General features: G+C 44.5%; 1 protein-coding gene across 2 annotated transcripts in view; it reads left to right on the top strand.

Moving 5' to 3' along the window:
- CC2D2A (coiled-coil and C2 domain containing 2A) overlaps positions 1-22,015 on the top strand; it is a 43,407-nt gene that overhangs the window by 7,364 nt on the left and 14,028 nt on the right. The window contains exons 8-29 of one of the 2 annotated variants that reach the window (XM_061552808.1): positions 1,376-1,456; positions 3,937-4,104; positions 7,023-7,242; positions 7,537-7,673; positions 8,363-8,698; positions 9,765-9,865; positions 10,232-10,372; positions 10,766-10,922; positions 11,405-11,691; positions 12,355-12,532; positions 13,823-13,976; positions 14,950-15,100; positions 15,674-15,812; positions 15,921-16,124; positions 16,869-16,961; positions 17,711-17,802; positions 18,048-18,215; positions 19,006-19,102; positions 19,815-19,924; positions 20,191-20,287; positions 20,571-20,669; positions 21,419-21,592. In XM_061552808.1, coding sequence (XP_061408792.1) covers positions 1,376-1,456; positions 3,937-4,104; positions 7,023-7,242; positions 7,537-7,673; positions 8,363-8,698; positions 9,765-9,865; positions 10,232-10,372; positions 10,766-10,922; positions 11,405-11,691; positions 12,355-12,532; positions 13,823-13,976; positions 14,950-15,100; positions 15,674-15,812; positions 15,921-16,124; positions 16,869-16,961; positions 17,711-17,802; positions 18,048-18,215; positions 19,006-19,102; positions 19,815-19,924; positions 20,191-20,287; positions 20,571-20,669; positions 21,419-21,592 — 3,384 coding nt within the window. Of the gene's footprint in view, positions 1-1,375; positions 1,457-3,927; positions 4,105-7,022; positions 7,243-7,536; positions 7,674-8,362; positions 8,699-9,764; positions 9,866-10,231; positions 10,373-10,765; positions 10,923-11,404; positions 11,692-12,354; positions 12,533-13,822; positions 13,977-14,949; positions 15,101-15,673; positions 15,813-15,920; positions 16,125-16,868; positions 16,962-17,710; positions 17,803-18,047; positions 18,216-19,005; positions 19,103-19,814; positions 19,925-20,190; positions 20,288-20,570; positions 20,670-21,418; positions 21,593-22,015 lie in introns of both variants that reach the window. The other variant, XM_061552807.1, reaches the window with a different exon arrangement.

The raw sequence follows: 22,015 nt of genomic DNA, 5'->3' as shown, positions 1-22,015 counted from the left end.
GTTCAGAGAATCTCAGCATAAGATACTGTGAAGGTTAATAACCTTGCTTTTGGCTGGTTAATGCACTAAATTCGATTTCCAAAACAAATGCTGCACTGTCATTCCGTTGCATTGTCCCTTCTAAGTGTCAATTCCAATTTGCAGCTGATACAACACAAGGAGTTATTTATCCAGCAGTAGATAGCGTGGCTAGTGATGGACAAGAACTTCAAATTGTTCGTGGATTGATTAGATTGGAGTGCTTCAAACTTAAAATGTGGGACCATTTCACAGCAACCAAAGTAAAATGGGTTTCAGTTGTTCAACTGTGGCCTCCGTTAAGATTTTAGAATCCCATTGATGGTGACGCTTGGGTTTATTGTTATGGGTCAACAGGACACTTGAGTTTGTTGATATTCTTATCCATGATTGTTTTCACACCATTTATTTTATGTTGAAAAATCGATGGGATGTTTGTGTTCACCTAAAACAGTGATATAAAAATCACGTAAAATCGTATTATCCATGTGTAGTGTTGTAAAGGACGGACTTATAAACTTCTTATGGGACACACTGTTTATTGTCTTATTACACAGTCCTTATCACACAAAGGGGTATATGGTCCCCTCACCCGTTACCCTGAGGAGGTACAGCCTCCGGACCTTGTACAGCTCCACACTCACGCTTAGCTCCTATTCTAAGGAGGACCAGCCTCCGGACCTGCTGTCTGTCTAATCTCCCCGCTATCCTAGCGTCCTCCGGCTTGGACCTAGGGGAGGCACACTGACCCGCCGCTGGCCCGGCGGGTCCCCGACCTCTGGTCGCTCAGGACCTTCGCCCTCACAAGGGCGGGAAGGCTGGGAGCCAGGGTCCTATCCAGGACCTATCTCCCCTGACCACTGGTGACTCTGAGCCCCAGCCCTGACGAGGGCTGGAAGGCTTGGTCCAGGGTCCTCTCTGTCTTCGGCCGACTTGGGTCTTCGTGTAGCAGAACTGGCCAAGAGCTCTCAGCGCTCTGGCTTTTATCCCTGTTTGTGGCCGGGTTGTCCAATCCCCTGCCACCTTGTGGGACCCTCCGATTGGTCCTTCCCAATCTGGCGTTTGGATCCTACCTCATCCCATTTGACCCTGACCGTTTGATTGAGCGGGAAAACCTTGTTTACGATCCGCTCTCACAGTTTGCGAACAGCGAGTAGTTAACACCACTACACATGCATTATCTAGGATAGTGGGGCTATGGTTATAAAATGTTGCTTTCCTCTGCCATCAAATATGACTGTATAGAAGAGCATTGTTACATTGTGCCCCACAGACTCAACCACACTGCTTGATATGCTCATTAAAGATCCACCATCACTGATGACCCTTAAAGTGTCTGTGTTTGTCTGATCCCCAGCGTGATGATGATGATGACGACGAAGATGATCCTGCAGCTCAGATGAATTTCCAGAACCTGGTCAGCAAGGTCAAAGCCAAGGTATTGCCTTGCTACAACTGAGGGATTGGATTGACGATGTATTCACTCTGATTATGTCTTCCCATTTGTTCTCCTTGTCATTAGCCCACTCTGCTAAAGACCAGCAGTCAATGTTAAGTATAAAATTGATGGGACCATGGTGTTCTGCAGACAAGTTTTGGAGTGCCAGGCTTAAATGACACAGATAAGAGCATGACTATTCCTTACTTCTTGCCATGAGCTGTGAGTGTGTTTAAGACCAGAAGTTAGCGTAGACTGTGGAAGTTAGGGGACCATCAGATTGTGGGAACAAGTTTTGGACTGTCAGGCTCATATGGCACAAACGAGAGACCCAGGGAGTTGTTCTCACTTGAGGGCCCAACATTTCCTAATCGGGACATTCAGAAATCTATATTTCACGGTTTAATAGCGCAAGCTCCCCTGCATGTGGATTTTAAAGCTGACATAAAAGAGAGTTTACAAGCTGGGTCCCATACATTTACAAGCTGGCATGGAAAACATTTACAAGATATTGCACATTTAGCAGCCAGTCTGCATGCCTGTTTCATATTAATGTTGTTATTAAGGGTTGGGAATTGTGCTGTGTCATACAGGTTTTGCATTAAGCTTCATACATAAGATATGCCCTTTGTTTAGCAATGAGCAACTGTCTTTTAGCACCCTTCATCAGGCCAAATCAGTGCAATTATTGCCATTACAGGCAAGCAGATGTAATTATAATCACAGCACATGAGTAGCGCTACAATGTGTTATTGGTTAAAGAGGGATGCTCAGCATTGGTGAGTGATGAAAATGCTAATAATAGGGCATCACTGTTAAACGTATTGTGGACATAAAGTGTTAAAAAAGTGAAGAAAAACAACAAATTATGTAATTTTTCGAGGGCATCCCTCGATATACCGATTTGCCCCTGGAAAGTTGTCCATAAGGTGAAATTCTTTATATCGCACCCTATTTTCCCATTGACTTCCATTATATAATTGTAGATGCCTTCCTATGGAACAAAGTTCTGCCCGAAGATGTAATTAAATCACACTTAAGAATGCAGCAAACCTCTTTTTAAGCACATTTAATGGAAAATCGATCATTGTATCATAAAATACATACAATACTCAATATAGTTAGTGAAATAAAACTACTGCACACTACTTGCATCCAAGGTAATTGCTTTACAGTCTCTTTTTGCACTTCTGCTGTTACTTGCACTTGATGGTCTTTCTCCAGACATGTTGAATTACTCTTTGTTTTTTTGGTAAATAAATTAAATCACGACGTTTCGGAGGCAACACAAGCTTCTGTCTTCAGGTGGCACCGTCACAGCAAAATTACTGTATCAAATGTTGACTTACTCTTTCCTGAATTGAGAATGTTGAAAAAAGTGTGAAATCCTGCACAGTAACAGTACCATGCGTGGTTCCACACAAAAAGCTGAACCAAAACGAGCCGAGCTTGGGTGGCGTGAAGAGCATGGGAAACCAGTACAGTGTAAACAGTGCACGGCGCATACCACCTGCAGCAGCATGAAATGCACTCTAGGACAAATAACAAACCCATGCGTTGTTCCATTCTTCCCCCCCCCCCCCCCCCAAATTGCATAATTGAAAGAGTAACAATTCCGTAAATGCAAATTGAACGTTATATATTTCTAATTCATTCCCTCTTCTATAAGTTACGTTATCGCAACATTCTATATGGAGTTGCCGGTGTAATGAGGCATGACTAATCTCATTGTTATCATTATATAAACAATCACACTGAATTCATGCAACTTAAATTGAGATTAACACAGATGAATAAAAAAAAATTAGATGGTCCAAACATGCGTTTTCTGGTACAATTAATGATTTACTTCATGCTCTCAAAATCAGTGAATCTAAAAAATTGTCAGTGAACTCTTAAGAAGACTGAAGAGAATGGAATAGGATAGCAGTTGAAAAGTTATTGGTACAAATATCACTTTTTAGCTTAGAATGTGGGGGCAAATGATGTTGGCAATTGTTCAGACCAAACATGGCCACATGCACACCCACACAAAGTTCATTACTGCCTTCACACACTTGCAAATATACTTTACCTCTTAACTTCCCTAGAATGAGATTGCGATTAAAGAGGTCGTTATAGTCAGTTCCCTTTTAATATTATTTCCCTATCTCTTCAATATCCCATATCTGTTGCAGTCACATCGAATCTGAGAGGTTCGCTCTTACAGTATCTCATCATATGGCTTCAATTCCTTTTTTAATAACCTGCCCTCTTCATCCTCCACAAGTGTCCCACACACCGTAAACTCCCTCTTCATAATTACGTCTGCAATGCTTTCTTTCCACGTTGTTTACTCACAAGGAACATGTGAAATACATGTCCGAAAGAAGAAAGTTCTAAACCAATAAATGAGTGCATTACCGTGCGTTCTTTCTGAAAGACGAGCACGCATGGTAACAAGATCCCTCCCTGGCACTGACGTGATTGAGTGCTCACAGAGCAAGAAGGCACAGGCGGTGGGGGAGGCTGCTGCGCCCAGCCGCGAGGAGGCCTTCAACTTCTTCACGGCCACGTTCGAGGCGGAGCGGCCACCTCGTGACGGGGCTCGGGCTCGGGCCGAGGGGAGCGCAGGAGCTGCTGTGGCCGACAGAGAGGCTGCGGAGCAGGTTTTTCTCATTTTGTATAGGTTAAAACATTTACTGCTCAATTGTCTGCCTCCTCAAATGAGAAATGGGGCAGCAGTTATGTCCATCTGTGGCCCCTGACCTAGCAGAGGAAAAATTCTACATTCCCAGGGACCATTTTTTTTTCTGTATGATGATTTTTTTTGGTGACCATAAAGTGGTACTTATTTTATTGCCGATGGATGGATGGATGATGGGCTGAGTTGATTCCTGACTGCAATTTGAATGAGCAACTCTCCAAACGAGAGTTGAGTGCTATAACCAGTACCACGTGGTCAGCTACACATATGTTATCTGCCAGAAGCAGGAAATCAACATTTTTTTTATCTTAAAATGCTCAACTCATTGAATTACATTATATCCATTCACATGTAAAACTGCGTGACCTGTGTTCATAGGAACTTCCGCTCTCTCAGTTGTAGTGAGTGGATTTTAAAATGTTGTTTCCACCAAAACATGTATTTATTCACTTATTCTAGTTTTGGCTTCATTCCATTTGTGCTGTTCGTCTTAAAAATTGCACCGTGACCAATGAGATTCACTCACATGCCACTCATTACATTCTTGTACCTCTGGCAGTGAGGTACTTTTGGCAAGAGATTAAACCCACATAAAATATGACTTTAGGTCACGCTCTAGTTGTTGACACATACATTTGACGTTTGGGCATGTGAACACGTTGACCTAAATCTGGTTTCAGTTCCTCTTTGTCATTTAAACTGATTGTTCGTGGAGAACATTAAGAATGGCTAACATAACTTTGACAAAATGGTGCGTTTGAAACGTCGTGATCCATAATTTTTTTCTACCTACGTGACTTTACCGAAAGAACCAAATAGTATGGATTCCTGTAGTCACGAAAGCTTCAAATCAAGCTTCTACTAAATTTCATCTTTCTTTTGGGGTTGATAATATCAACAGCGATCATCTTATTGAGAGACTAGATATCCATCAAGGTGAGCACTGCTCCATTGATTGGGCATTGGAGACACTTTATCTTGACTTGAGTTGCATAAAACACGATAACAGTAGTGACATTTTACTTACTTTATTATCTTCACCAGTTAAAGCTAATGGAATACTAATTTAAGGTACTTTATGGAACTAGCTATTGATATGTGTTAACATTTTTTTGTCTTGCATCTGAAATAATTTTGACCTTTTAAATTATTAAGATTTGACCATTGTATTCGCAGTGAATAATCATTGAATACTGCACAATACGACATAGATATACGCACAAACACATACAAAAACACTTTCTCACACATGCACACATGAAAACATTCCCACACAAAGTAACACACGAGAACAATTACACACACTGCCACACACTCGCAAATAAGTGCGTGCACACAATCACACATTGCTTAACAAACATGAATCATGTAAATATATTTACCTCAGCCACAGACCAGCTGAACGCGTGGAGCGATAATGTCACAGCAGCCATGTTCCATCGCGACTTCAAGCTGGCCATTTTACATGAGGGTTGTAATCTGGGCAGCGAATTGAATGGCTTGGCGACTACTGCCCTGTGCCCAGCTTTGCTATCTCGTTTAGGATATGCAAACTTACTCTCTGTTTTACACGAGAAATTTCAGAGCCGATGACAGTCGCTGCCTGGCAGATTGTACATGCTTTTTTCTGTTCTCCGACCCCAGATATTGTATAATCATGATGCCTTTGGGTGGCCTTCATCTAGCAGGGAGCTGTGTAGATACTTAACATGTCCTATCCAGCCTCTTGCATCATGCAGCTTTCACATTGTACCCTTTAAGCTCTTACATGCAATTCACGTTTCTGGCCTCCACATGTTCAATGGTTCACGTGATCTAATTCCTGTTTCTTGTCCGGTTTACATGGGGAGCAGCCTGTGTGTCCCCAGAGACTCAAATCACTGGAGTCGTAACTAATGGGGAGACAGGGTAATGGGGATATGTGGCTATGGTCGGGGAGGGGGATATGGCATCTTGTCTCCCACAGGTCGCAGTGGGGGCGGAAGTGCGAGTTTGGGAGAGTTGACTCATGAGAAGCAGATTCTCACTTGCAGCAGCTGTTGCCGCTTGGGTGAACTGGGAGCATTTCAGGGGATCTGTGGCAGAGCCTGTTCTCCTTGACTGCCTGCTGGCATATTCTCTTACCGTTAATTTCTTTATACCGTTTAAGTCGTGGGAGGACTCCCACGGCCGGCTCTTGTGTTGTTTCCGCTGATGACCAATCTCCTTGGCTACTCATGGTGTGTATCTTACAAAGCGCCCCTGTCGAGCTAAATGTTGCCTGCCTCTGGTGTGCAATGTCTCGTCATGTTCTGATTTAGGATGATGTCCTTTTCACTAATGCCATAATTGCTTATTGGTTGATATCCAGTTGGGAGTGTTGTCGGACGTATCTCTTTGAGGCTCAGGATTATTACTACTTTTGTTTACCCAGGAAAGCCTCGCCATCTGTAAACGTTGCTGTGTGTAATCCTCAATGAGTAATTTGTAGGTCCTCTTTATACGTTGGGATGTTTGGCCAATACCAGTTAAATCGTATGTTTCTTTTAGCTATGGCATGAAACCGGATAAGGGGGATAACATGCAATCTCCACATAGAAGGGCACTAGAGTTAAAAATCGAACCCAGGCCCTTCTTGCCGTGAGGCACAAGTGTTGCCACTGTACCACCCTACTACCCTGTATAATTCCATTTATTACCAAATTACACTTTTAAGACAATTTACCAGTTCAATCCCATTAAAAAAAAAAATTTATGTAAATGTGCTGTTATGCACTTTGGTAGAATACAAAAACAGATTTTTGTTGCCCAACCACAGAAATGTTTTTTGCCATAGCTCGTGCATAATCAGTGTCACACTTGCAATATCCTAATTTTTCCTCTTGTGCGTCGGACATGCAGGAAGAGGCGAGCGAGGAGAGGCCCCTGGTGGCCGAGAGGGCAGGAGATGAGGAAGAAGGGGAGGAGGAGGATGGAGACGAGGCTGAGGATATGGAGAAGCTGATCCTGGGCAACCTCTCTCCCTGGGAGGTTCTGGATGTGGTCCCTGCTGAGTACCAGAGCATCCAGAAGCTCAGCGAGAACGAGCAGAAGATGCTTTACATCCCCAGCGCCATGGCAGGCACGCACACACACTCGTCAACTTGTCTACGGCATGAGCTTGTGTTGGTGTTAATCTGACTGTACTGTGGCACAGGCTTTAGGGAAACATATTTGGACATCTGTAGGACCTCACTCACTGGAATCAATGTGTGGCTGATTAACAATGCTTAAAACCATAAACAGCAAAGAGCATCTTAAGTTTTGTTGTGCGCCACCGCTAGCATTAGGTCCATGGCAATATAACCACCAGGATTTGCGGATAAGAGGATTACAGGTAAGAGGATTCTCGTTGTGTCTGTGTATATCTGCACAGTGCCTGCATCACAGAAGATGCCCCCGGATCAGGAAGTGCGGTACCTAGAGGATGAAGGCTTCTACGTCGGGCAGAGGCCCACAGTCACCCTCACCAACCAGAACATCATGGAGCACCGACTGCTCAAGATGCCCGGGGTCTGTGAACACTCGTGATCTCATGTCTGCATTACCCTGGCAGTCGAGGAGTCTCAGCCTCCAGTTGTACCGCCATGAACTGTGCGACAAGCTATCTGTTTTAAATTATCATTGAAAAAAGCCCATCTTTATAAGCTGCTTTTCGTAGCTAATAAGCAGATTGATATGGTTTCATTTGTATTATAAAATGCTGGTTTTGAATGAAATGGTGTATTTTATATTGTAGCAAATAATCTCAACGATAGTGATGCATTATCATAGCCCTGCAGGTGGAATCTCTCAACCCTGTAAGCAAAGGCTGGTTTACTGGAAAGCACTGCCATAAAGGCAAAATAATAAAAATACATGATCATAATGACTGTAAGAGTTATGTGTGTTACTGCATTGACTGTGTAAGACAAGTAAAGTTTCACTCCATCCCACACCCCAGTGAATCAATGGATGATCACAATCCATGGCCACTCAAATATATTACTTTGAAACTCCTTTGCCTCATTTGCATTGTTTTTCACTTGTTTGGGATGTTGCCTCCACAAACAAGTGCATGTAATTCGCATAGACTTTGCATTGAAAATAAGTTGATGATTCTCGCACACACGATTCGAAGCTTGTATTCTTAGCATAAGAATTGACATTTGATCAACAAACCGATACATCGTTGCATGACTACTGCCTCTCCGCGCATACAGGGCAAAGAGTGGTTCGGTGACGACGGCCGTGTCTTGGCTCTGCCGGATCCCCTGAAGCCGGAGGCGACGCGCCCACCCGATACAGAGCGGGAGGCGCGGGATCAGGGGCTGGAGCTCATCTTCCAGAAGCCCGAGCTGCAGGAGGTGGACACTCGCGGCGTGACGGCGCCGGGAGCTTGCGGCCGCTGCCAGCTCGACGTGGATCTGTGCGGCGTCACGTTCCTGCACCACGCGCTCTTCAGCCGCGAGCACGCACTCGCCTCCCGCCTCAGCCAGCTGTACGCGCAGTACCTGGCGCGCCAGGAGGAGCGCCGCGCCGACATGCTCGACGACAAGGTGTGGGCGCTGCATCGGGGAGTTTTCGTGCACTGGTTTAATGACAATGACAAAACTTTCATTTCATATAGCATCATTCATGCCAACAGCATCCCACAACACTGTACATTGATTATATATAAGGACCAAATCCCATATACACGGTTGATTTTGCATGGTGTGGAAGAAGCCCAACACACATATGTACCAAGCAAATACAAAATTAAATTACCTGAGGATGCTTGGTGCAGTTTCTAACAAAACATCGCATCGAATTGCAAGTTTTTTTAGCTATAAGAGTTTTTTTTACTTACCGGTCGGCTGGAACAATAATCGTTGTACATTAGACGATTCAATTTATTTGGCTATGTCGGCTGCTGGAAGGTTACACAACAATCTATTGTCCAGATCATTGTGGCCTCATACAAAAATGTATTACGAATCATAACACTGCTACATTAAGTAAAGAACATCGCCATTGATAGTTTAACTTATGTTAACCTTCGTGTTAAATTATCTTAGATGTTTATCAGCACTTTACCTGGTAGGCCTGTGTTTAAGACACCCATTGTTAAGCTAGCTTTTCAAGTATAGATATTTGATGGTCTGAGACTGGCAACCAATTATTGCATTCTTTGAATTCGATTTTAAACATTTATCAAATTCCAAATCTGATAATTAAACAAATAGTTTGACTGATGTTCGATGGATACTTTATTCAGAGTATATGACCGATATGGTCTTCGTGTAAATAGAGGGGCCTATTGAAGTGAGTTCAGAGAGGAGATCTGTGATGTTATCTTCTGGAGCTCACGACACAAGTTGGTGCACTGAGCTTGGAGAGGTCTGAATGGAAATATCTTCATCTCATGATATAATGCCATTAGCATGATGAGAATATCGTTTGGGGAAAAGAAAGCTACATTTGTACATATAAAATATAAGATTTTATTGGTATCCATGCAGACATTGGGCATGTGAATACTGTAAAACAGGTTAGTGCGTTTATAAATGCGCGTGAGCTCTGCTTACCAGTTTTATGTTTCTTTGACTCCAACCCAAATCCTGATTGTCCCGCCACATGCAGCTGCGGGCCTTGCGGAATGCAGTCAAGAACATCTCCACAAACATGGAGGTCCTGGTCCCAGCCACGCGCAAGAGGGTTCAGGAGTACACCAACGAGATCAGGTGTCGTCATTGCCACAATTGCCGTCGTCACTGCCATTGACCCGCCTTCATTTCCACTCTCATCACCTTCATCAAGGTCTTTGTCATCCTTACCATCATCGTTAGGAAAATGTGAACCAGCGTTGTGAAGAGCTTATGATCAGTATTTTGTGCACACACTACAATGTTAATGATGTAAAATTATATCTTACGATATTGCATCAACTGTTTGCGCTTGGTAATGTTCTTGCCTGTGCATTTAGAGCGAATACAAATCTATGCACATCCTCCCAAAAAGTGTATTGTGATAAGAAAATGTTTTCAATGATGATTTCCATAGTGCCTTATGGATATAATGTTTTATTGTTGTCATCTCGTACATCACAGGCAGACCCGGAGACTAAATGATATTGAGTTAGAGAAAGACCGAAACCTCTTAAAGAGTCTTTTGAAAACTTGGAAGGAGATCAAGAACTTGCGAGAATTTCAAAAATACACCAACACGCAGCTAAAGCTCCATATACGCAGGTAAGCACGTTCGTACTAAGCCAGCTAAAAGGTCATGTTCCAAGTGAATGTTGCTTTCAGCATTTCCCTGTGTTCAAATCCCAATAACCATGGTTGCTTACAATGAGGAGTGTGATGTTGTAATTGGTAAGCAGTGCTGTGTGCCCTGTGCCTGATTTTATGACCTATATTACATATGCATAATTGAATCCATGTGAAAACAGCAATTTAAATCAACGAGTGAACAATTTGAATTGGCCACAGGTTCTTGGATCTTGCTGTGGTACGTCCTGTAGGTGTGGTGGAATCGGCCCTTGTGGACATGCATCTAGCGGTTATTAAAGCTGTCATAATTCTTATTCGGCAGTGCACTTTATTAGTGACCTGTTGATGTTGGTGTGATATGCTGTGCAGAGAGGAGAAGAGGCGGCAAGAAGATGAGTCACAATACGAGCAGGAGATCGCACATGAGGTGGATGAGATGGAGCGGGAGTTCCAGGAGGAGTTTGAGAAGCGGATGAATGAGTACCGGCTTCAGTGTGATGTGTGGAAGCTCTGGAGGAAAAAGCAGGTATCTCAAGAGCACATGTATGCGACTTTTGTTTATAACTGTGGTTAGTGACATATGTTGGTCTTCATATACTTAGGGAGCAGTGTTTAGGGTTGCCTTGTAACACGATCTTCTCTCTAGAAAGGTAACTTCAATTGGTGTATGACTGCTCCTCCTGTTGCCTCTCCTCACCTCTCTCAGGACCTACCCTTAACACACCCAAATTCAGATTTAATTTGCATTGTCAGTGACGTGCATGGCCACGAATTGAACCTATGTCTTGGGGATCGTAGGACATTACTCTTGTCTTGTTTTGTTGTCCTACCCCTGCAGCTCTGATTAGCATGGTTGGCTACGTACGGTGCGAAAGGAGTTCAACATACATATATTTCACCACTCGCCATATCACATGCAAATTCCTCTGCAACCCTCTGCTTGGCATAATTAACTACGTTGGTGCTGACTCCGTACCCCTGTCCCCTCACTCGCCCATCTTGCTACAGAGAGCACGTCTGAAGAAAAAGAAGAGCAAGAAGGGGCAGTCGCAGGGGGAGGATGACAGAGAGGGGCTGACAGGGGAAGATGATGAGGAGGATGGTGGTGATGCAGGCGCTGAGCCCCTGGATGAGGAGCCACCCAAACCCCAGAAGCCAGAAACGTTTGACCGCACAGCTGCCGAGCAAATGGTCCGGGAGAAGGCCGCGCGCATCCGGCGCAGGCCTGGAGAGCCCCTTATCACGCTCGAGCTATCCAACACTGCCACCGTGACACCTACCAACCAGTGCCCCCGGTAAAGAGCAAATGGGTCGCTCAAGTTGTTGAACTTGTGCTGAGAGAATGCTGCTGAGTGGTACTGACGTTAGGGTACACAACTCACTGCTTAAAGTTTGCTGCTACAAATCGCAAGTTGACTCAACTTTTATTCATCCTCGATAAAATTAGTCCAACTTTTTCGGAAACCCACATTGGTTGCCGCAAAGGCAGATGGGACTTCACCATTGGAATGTGGCACTCTTTCAGGGCTGTGCCACGCTTACTGAATTATTGAGACGTTGACTTTGCCTTGACTCACCCACATGTGTGGGCTTTCTCTGAGGACTCCGGTTTCTTCCCAGACAACAAAATCCTAACGAAGGACCCTCCTGAAAAAAAGTTTTGAGGCTTTGCAAGGCTTTCCTGGGGCAATACATTTTCATTACAGTGTTCCTCGTAAGAACACGTTATTGTGCATATGCCATTGTAAATACATACTGACAAGCTTGGTTGCAGACAATCACTGCTGTGACAGCAGAATACTCAAAGCATGTGGCGAAGTATAGAGACTAGAATGTCATGCCTTGCCACTTGCCAAAGACAAATTAGCTTGTGCGTCCTTCTGTTTACAGTTGGTGCAAAGGCAGCAGTTAACACGCACGTGACGTCACCTTCCCCCCCCCCCATCGTGCCTTCTCAGCCCCGAGCAGCAGCGCCGGCAGGAACTGCAGAGGTACTCGCTGTTCGTGAAGGTCCTCTTCAACAACAAAGAGGTGTCGTGCACGACGAGTCGCCCCCTCAATGCCGACTTCTCCATTCACTTCGGGCAGATCTTCAACATCCAGATTGTGCACTGGCCTGAAAGCATCAAGCTGCTGGTGAGGGCTGCTCGTGGGTCTGTATCAGTATCTGGCAGCAAACAGTCCTGCCCAGATCTGGTTACTTTGGTGTTTAGTCATAGAGTATTTAAAGAAATATGCTCTCCTGTTTAATACATTTTTCACATCAGTGCATTCAACCACATTGTTGTTTAGGCGGCGGGGAGAATTTACATGTGGGAATTATGCGACATAAGCCGTGTGAGAATTAGATGTTGAAATGTGTCTAAATGATACATTCCTGAACATTAGCAGCCATCCGCCATTTTAGTTAGCTCAGGCTAAGTAAAGGTAGAAACAATAAATGTAATATTGGTAATACATTTGGATTTAAAATCTTGTTTAGTCTGTTCTTGTTGATACAAATGTGCCAATAATATAGGTGGTATAGTTTACTTTGCCTTCTGTTTGCTGCTAGTATTGCATAGTGATGCCTTTCCTGTGATCCGTGAAGGTGTTCAGACTTATATTTACACTGATGGTGCCATGAAAAAAGCTAAAAAACAAGGAACATGTAACATCCGCAAGGCAGGCTGCAGATGACAGCTGGCGCTATGCATTTTATGCACCCCACCCGATATTTTCCACCTTTGCAACCACCTTAGTGACTCACACGATCAATGCTGCAAACTGTACAAGTTATATTGCCTCACCTTATATTTCAAATCTTTTGCTTGCACAGCAGGGGGATACAGTGCATAGTCGCATAGTATGAATGGGATTGTGCTGAAACAATCGCACACAATCACCAATGATTATTTATCACTTGTTACAGGTATGCGAGGATGATATTTACGTGTTGGTAGATTTGTTTTAAAGAGTTTCTCTTCTACTGCAGATATATTTGCATATTCTTTTTGTAAAGTCACATAGATAGATAGGTTCCTATCTATCACGTAGATAGGTTCCTATCTATGTGCCTTTACCGAAAGATCCAAAGAATATTAATTCCTGCACTCACGAAAGCTTCAAGTCAAGATGTAGATATGCACTCAGGCTGTTTATCTTGGATTTAGTCAAGTGCATCATGATGGCACTCTAGTGATGTCACATACGTTTTACTGCACCGATGCCACTAGAGAACTATAAAAGAGCATTTCACTGATCTCACCAGTTTTTCTCATAAATAACCTTTCATAATTGTGTTGAACAACCTGCCACACACACAGCCTGGGTACATGCTTACGGATGCTCGTGTTTTGTGTTGCGTTTTCCTTTCAGGAACATTGCACTGTGGGCAGCTAACACTTGCCGCTGTCCTTCGTTGCCCCATGCTGTGTTGTGCTGCAGCTGTTCGAGACTGTGGGAGTGTCGACCGTGCGGTTGGCAGAGATGTTCGCTCAGCTCCCCGACTTGAACGTGGTGGCTGGGAACTGCCCCCTGCAGGAGCTGGAGTTTAGCAGCGAGCATCATGTTTCTTTCCCGCATGAGGGCATCGGCAGCAGTACGTCTCCTCACCCAGCAACCAAGGACTTAGCTCTCTCCACCTCTTAGCATGGTTAGGGTGGCGAGGCAAGCGTGTTAGCGACTAGATATGGCTGACATAGCACACGAAGGGGTGGTGGGACCAGCACCACACCCATCCAGTTTATTCTGTCTTATTGGCACCATAGTTGGCACACAGATACATTCCAGCTACTCATGTTGTGCAGGGTTCACCTGGTGATGTCCATGTCAGACAGAATTATTGATTGTAACTGATGTTCCATGGGCAGATCAACGGGACAGTTTGACAGTGACTGCCAATGTTTATATGAAATAGAAACAGACATACATGTATTGAGGTCGCTCACTGTTATAAATGATCATTGCTTAATGTTTAAAGCATACAAATGTATAATTACATTCATACCCAGCGTTATAGCCATGTGTCACTATTATTATTATCAAGAGGGTGGTCTCACAAAGATTATTGACAGTAGCCGAATCATAATTTGAAAGTTACACTGACACATACCATAATTATACGTGAAGGTTATTACTTAAAACGAGTAGTCATTGGCAAGGTAACTTATTAACTCATCTTGATATATTTCCAATAGTTGGATGGGTCGTGCACTAAATCCTGGAGCAAGTGAAGGTCACATACTATCATGTAAAAGTCATAAAATGTTCACAATACGGAAGGGCATAGAGTCACAGTTGTCGCTGATCATGTAACGGTTTGTTCATTCATCTAGTAAAATCAATCCATACACTGATTACTGAATTTCTAATTGAAGTTAATTTGAAAATTATACGTTCATGGGGTGAATGAGACAACACAAAAAATAGCGTCTGCGAGACCGAACACAGACACGACCCACACAAAAAATGAAGTCTTGAATTCCCATTGTGATCTTGAATCCTGACACTTGGGTCAAATCAAACGGGAGACGGCAAATCATGACGCGCCTATTTGTTGCAAAACCTTACAGACGTTCCGGTCACCCTGGGGGTGGACAAGGAGAGCACGGTGACGCTGCTCACGTCCGGAAAGTTGGCTTGCAGCGTGGCCTGGGGCGTAGGGAGCGACGGGATTCCACTGGCACCGGCACTCGCATCGCAGCATGGCGACGGCCTGCGCAGGTGAGCATGGCAGGCAATTGGCTAAAGGGAGCCTGGTGCTGATTCTGGGACAAATTAGAGCCTTTGGTTGACAGCCGTGTAGAATTTTAGATTGGGAACCTTATAACCTTTAATAATAGAAGGCAATATTTTGGATAGTCTATTTTCTTCTTATCGCCCTTCTGAGGAGTTATACCATTTTTTTTAACATGATGTTTTCAGTTTGTAAGATAGTTCAATGTAGATGGTAGTGAAGTTTTTGACTGCCTGTCAGCACCATTATCTGTGCCGGTAATTGAGATCAACATGCTGAACTCTGTTAGAAGGCTTCCCTGGCGTGCTTATCAGTGCAGTCATTAGAAAGTACTTTGTGTGATTTGCTCTGCAGCTGGTTTACCATAGTGTGCTTTTCTGTGCAGCTAGATTATTAGAATCCGTAATATTACTTTTGAAAAATTTGAAAAGTCACACAATATTTGAATGTAGCTCAGAAATTGTATTAAAATAAAAAATATATATTTAACCCCGACTCCCCCACCACACGGCGAGCTGTCCAATAGCGCTGTCTTGTCGTCACTCTGCGTGATGCGCAAGTGCGGCGAATCGGGTGGATGCCATCGCGTCCATCGGGGCGTCCGCACTAACGGACGTCAACAAGCTGGCCGCGTGGGCCAAGGAGTCGCGGCTCGACCCCAACGACCCCAGCAATGCCGCCCTCATGCAGCTCATCACTGTGAGGGCAACGCCCGACAATCGCACTACCGCCATGGGTTGTTGTTGCTTGTGATACGGCTGCCGCTTCGTGGGTAGAGGCAGCGTCTCACTGTTGGCCCCACCGCAGGTTGTGACGAGCGGCGAAGTTGAGGTCACCGACTACTTCAGGTTGGAACAGCTGCAGGAGGAGTTCAACTTCGCAACGGAGGAGGAGATGTCAATGTCGCGCCGCCTGCGCCTCCTGAAGCTGCGTAGTCGCGAGGTGCCCGAGTTCCGGAACTATCGGCTGGTGCCACCGCTGGACCGCGAGATCCCAGAGAAGGTGTTCCAGGTCAGCATGTGGCAACTAATAAATACAAATGACCTTTGTTTATAAAGCGGCAAGAACGAACTTAGACCATAAGTCATATTTAAAAGGAGACCTGTATTTAAATAAACAATTAATCACAAACATATACGGGTATAAGGAATAAAGGGTTAATTAAAAATAATAAAATATATTTCAATGTCTCTGATAGAATAAAAACATGTCAATGTTTTGGCCAATGGGCGTTTTTTACGAACCACTGAAATCTTAAATGTATTCAGAAGGATTGGCAGGGTTGGGGTTCATGCTGTTTGATAGTGCCAATTAAGACACAGTGATGGGTGTTGTTAAATTTATTGGAGATAATATGATCACAGACATGAAATTAGACCTTCAGACTTTAAAAATGTCCAAGCCAATCCAAAAATAAATTGATTTATTGACAGACTGCCTCAATGAAGTGTCATGAGTCTTCAGGGCATGACGAATTCTAAAGGCATTCAAGAGGTTAACAATGGGGTTAATGCAGTGGCATCATTACTCTGGGTATGACTGACTTGCCATGAGACAAATTAATGCATATACAGATGCATTACACAGCACTTGTATGCATATAGTACATACAACAATTTCACTGTTATCTTAAGGGACCATGTCACTCCTGATTATGCTTTTGAATAACAACAGGACATCATTTTCCTATTTCAAAACTGCTTTGCGAAGGGAGCCGATGATACAAACGCCATACATGTGTGGTCTCTCTTGCAGGAATATGAGAAGAAACAAAGGGAGAAGGATATTGTTGACACGACGGAGCAGTTGATTCGCTACAGGGCTATTGCTGCCATCTACATGAAAAAGGTATCATTGGTCACCTCGCTGTCTGTGCAGCAGCAGCAGCACTGTCCACTCATTCAAAATGGGGCAATATATACCAGTATATAAAGGTCCATATAGTGCAGTGCTATGTTAGTCTTTGCCTGGTGCCACTGGCTGGCTGCTGGATCATCAGCAGCACTCCAGACGAAACAAACAAAATGTTCTCAGCTCCCCCTGGCACATTTCCTGCACATATGCTGAATGGGCTTGCCAGCAAGCGTGAGTTCTAAATATCTGGGTGGGCTGTGTCTGCAGTAGGAAGGATGCAAATGTGAATTTGATTACTTTGTTTCTCTCACTTATGCTCACCAATACATTACGTTGTAATAAACATTGCTGTTATATGTCACAATTATGTTAATGTTGTGCATTGTAGGATCTTGTTTGTTAAAAAAGATAACCGATCAATCTGGCCTTAAACTTCATTACTAGTTCACTATTATTTCTGGAAGGCTCATGACAAGTTGTATCAATCAGCACTGCCAAGGTCCAAATTAAAATTATTCTCTGTTCTGGTCACTAATAATGCAGCTGTACCTCTGAATAATACCAAGTAACCCTATTACTCGTCCCTCTACTGGCGGCTCAACATCTAGCAATGGTTAGACAAGCGCGGTCAGACAGGGTGCTAGCCCCACCGTTCTCGTGTACACAGCTGGTCTTAATAGGCCCTCACTGTCATCTCAACAGAATATGAGGCTAACCCTTGGTTTTTGTGTCTGTGTGTATAGATCCGAGAGTCTGTGATGAGCCGTTTTGTGCTGGCGAGGCATCACTACGTGCTCTCCGACCTCATCCTGGAAGAAGAGATGCCAAACATCGGGTAACCGCCTGTCCATCCTGTACCACTGCCCCTCCGTCACATCTGTCCTTGTCGTAGATAGTATGGAAAGATTGCCACTTTACAGCTGGGCCTGTCTCTGCCACTAACCCCCTCCTATGGATTATTTTGACCCTTGCCTGACCTAAAAATGTATTGGCCTAGTACCAGAGTTGAGTGAGACCCACAATGCTCAGTTGATGGTAGGTACTTGCTGACTTTTTGTTTTGTTGTCGTCACGGGAGCAGAACGCTGGGCCTGGGCCTCTTCAAGCTCACGGAGGCACGCCGCCCCCTCAAGCCACAGCGCAAGGAGCGCAAGCGGGTGACCGCGCAGAACCTGACGGATGGGGACATTACGCTGCTCGTCAACATCGTGCGGGCCTACGACATCCCCATGCGCACGATGGCCACCAAGTAAGGCCCTCTTCGGGCGAGCCTCGCTTCCATATAATTGACTCACTGCCACCAGTTGCATTTGGAAGTAACTGTTTTTTACGGTACGTGAGTCACAAGTGATGTAGAAGGTAGTGGCATGCAGTGACACTGCCAATTCATTAAAAATGCAAAACTAAAAATAATTGTTTCTATGTTATTGCATCGTCGAAACAACATCGATACAATGCAATTGGGCAGTTTATATATCCAAAAAAAAAATTCTGACTCGCATCTGAAATTGCAGTTCCCAGATCGGCTCCGGGATGACAGGAGTATCCCAGCCTATATTTGGTTAATATGCCCAGCTCTGACTACGCACCATGCATCGTTATGTAGATCAGTGTTCTTCATTACAAGGCCCGTGGGCCACTGGCGGACCCTGATGGCCTTTAGTGTGGCCCCTGAAATGCGGCCCCTGACAATACTCAAATGTGAAAACACCCCATCATGCTGTTAAAACCAATGGCCCTCATACTGATGTCTTATAGGCAAAAGTGCCCCCCCTCTGAAAATGAGTGAATAACACTGATGTCGATGGTGCGCTGGCTCCCTGTGCACCATGAGTGATGAGGTCAGAGCGATGCTGCTCGATCGCACCATAGCAGCACTCCTGAAATTTACTTACTTATTAGTAATGAATATTCAGACTCATTATGGACAGCCCAAGAAATGTAAAAATATTTTATCTGAAAATGCAAAATAAAATGTGTTTTTTGAGGTGTCCGCCCTGGGCCCTCCTTGCTCATGCCCATGCCGTGTGTCTGCTCAGGCAAGCCGGCACCAGCAGGGCGAGAGCAGGCCGTGGAGCCCAGGACACGTTCAGCGCTGGGCAGGCCCACCACGACAACGAGGCCTTCTATAGCCAGGCAGGTCTTGCACCGCCCTGCTTGGGTAGTGGAAGCAACGTGTCAAGATGAACGGACTATCAGATCCTCAAAGCGAAGTCGGATTGGACCAGGGCAATACCTGGATGGGCAACATGCTAGAAATATCTGTCAATCATACAACAGCCCGTGTAATTTCACTTTTCGTTCAGGAATGTGAAGCTGTGTTGGAGTCTACAAAATTGATGTTGTGTTGCCCTTCATAACATATTTATTCCAGCAACACTAATGCTCTGTTTGGCATGTGTGTGTCCTATATGGTAAACACTTTGTGTTGTGTGCCCTTTTAAATTGTGTCAGCTCTGTATGTTGTGTGATGCGTATTGTGAGTAATTTAACATTGATGTGCTTTGTGTGGTGTATACATGGTGTGTACATGGTGTACCTCTCCTGTACACCGTGCATTGCATGCTCGAGCACCGGCATTTCAATTATTTGTATTGCACGTGCAATTTAAGCAGAAATTTTCTTACAGTACTCCACTACCTCTTTAAGCCAAACCATACAAGTTATTTCCCTTTGTGCATGTGCATATATGTGTTTGTGTACACAAGTGTGGGCGTGGTGCTGGCCACCCACCTCCTCGTGTACCGTGCCGGCCTTCATAGGTGCTGGCGAACAGCACTTGCCCCAACAGTCCATTAAGGATACAGGGGGGGACCTTTGTCTTTGTGTGTGTGTGTGTGTATCTCAGGTGCTGGTGCGTCCGTTCGTGGAGGTGTCCTTCCAGCGGGAGGTGCGCCGCACCACGACCGCCGACGGACCCAACCCCAACTGGAATGAAGAGCTGGTGTTGCCCTTCAAGTGGGCAGCAGAGAGCAATGTCACAATATAACCCTTACACACATATAAGAAGATTACATTGGTAGCCTGGCTTAACGGTTGGGACCAATATTACCTGCTGTTGTATATTTATGCTGATAGAGTTCTTTCATTCTTGTAGTAGTAATAATACCACCTTTCTGTTACAATGCCTCTACCGGAAACCTGTTTAGGCTGAGTTGAACTAGAGGAGGTTTAGTCCATAAGGAATTGATTAACATTTTCCCATGATCTTCTACATTCCTCAGAGCTTGCAATGGAGACTACAGCGCAGCTGGGCTGAATTCCACAAGAGATGACATTTTCATCAACATGTTTGACGAAATTGTGTATGACATCCAGGAGGTAAGTACCTTACTTGGAGTCAATTTATCCCCATTGCCCCTTCATAACTGCCCCCTATGGTCTAGACATTACACTCACCATTTATTTGCCAGTGTGGTGAATGTGGTGCTGCAGGCTTTATGTGTACCATTTACAGAAATGGCAATATATGAAATAAAAGGGAAATGATTCTTACACAGACAATTAGATGCCTTAATTGTGAGCTAAAGTGTGAATGCACCCGGAGCGTTTTCCCGATCGTGCGACTAACCCAGTGCGATGTGTGCACGCCACACGTGTCCAGAACGACCGGGAGGCCGGAAATGTGATCCACACCCGCGTGGAGAGGAACTGGCTGGGCTCCATACGCATCCCCTTCACCACCATCTACTTCCAGTCCAGGGTCTGCTCACAACTCCCACTCTGAGCCCACACGCTCGACTGCTACATCAGTATTTTACAATGACGAAAGGAGTTTGACTTTGACTGGATTTCTTTGGATGAGACTAAAACATTGGCTGAATGTCTTTTCCGGCTCACTGATTTGCACTGAAGCACCTCTGCATGCGTTTTCTGCTTGCAGTGATGCATTCATAGTTCTTTTGCCGACATAATCAGAGAGACTGGAGTTAATTTCCTGTTTATAATCACGCGTTACTTTCTGCGTGTAATTGTGTCACAAAGCAAGCAGAAATAATGTCACGTCTCAAGGTTCATCTACACAAGCAGTTTCTCTCAACTACTTATTCTTTCTCACCTGCCATGTTCTCATAGTTTTGCATTTTCCTGAACATGCTTCACATGTGTGGGGTAGGATTATATCTGTTTAAAAGTTGGAACTGAGAAAAAGTGAAATTTTTATTTGTTGACAGCGGGGTAATGCATGTTAGTCTGTAATGTTTGTAGATTTTGACTGTGAGCTTTGATCTGGCATGGTGGATCGGTGGTGTTTGAGAAGAGGTTTGAGATTTACATTTTCATGTTTTTGATAGAGAGAGAGGGTTGTTATGAGTAGTTTGATTCTACATAACTTTTGGTTTTAATGTAGCCATGTTTATTTTATTTTAGACATGACGGAAAAATTTGCTTGTTTTTTTTTTATAAGCAGCCTGCTACATGTGGTGGTTTGGCGTGCCGCCGTGTGCCTGTCAGATTGATGGCACGTTCATGCTCGACTCGCCACCGGTGCTGCTGGGGTACAGCCACGAGAACGAGGGACGCTGGGACTCGATGGCTCCCCCACTCGCCGCTGGAGATGCCACCTATCTCACCCTGTTCATCACCACCGAGCCTCAGCTCATCCCTGCAGAGCCTGTCAGAGAAAAGGTACCGCACGCACCAATACTTGTTTTACAATTCCAGCAAAGTCAAAAAGAATCTCCCAGCTCTAACAAGCAATTTAGCAGCTCTCATTTCTACTGGCAATCCTGACTGGTGGACATCTCAGGGTGATGGCCATTCTCTCTGTAGGACAGCCACTGTGTATTCATATTTTCCTTGAATTAAAAATCTACAATCATATAATTACAGGTCTCCATATGACCAAATCACCCAGGAAGCACCCAGCATCATAAAATATTGAAAGCTAATCAAAATTGTGCCTAATCAGTGCTTGAATGGGTTATGCAATGCACAAACAGGATGTTATGGAGCTGTTGGGATATGTGGTTGGCAGAAGAGCGCATTGTAGCAAAATCAATCGTTGTACTATCCTTCTATGCTTCTTCTAATCCCAACTCCAACGCACGC

This window comes from Lethenteron reissneri, chromosome 17 (assembly GCF_015708825.2).
Source record: "Lethenteron reissneri isolate LAM-NWPU_2019-01 chromosome 17, ASM1570882v1, whole genome shotgun sequence".
Lineage (NCBI taxonomy): Eukaryota > Metazoa > Chordata > Hyperoartia > Petromyzontiformes > Petromyzontidae > Lethenteron > Lethenteron reissneri.
Note: the sequence above shows the minus strand (reverse complement) of the source record. Positions and strands in the feature narration are given on the sequence as shown.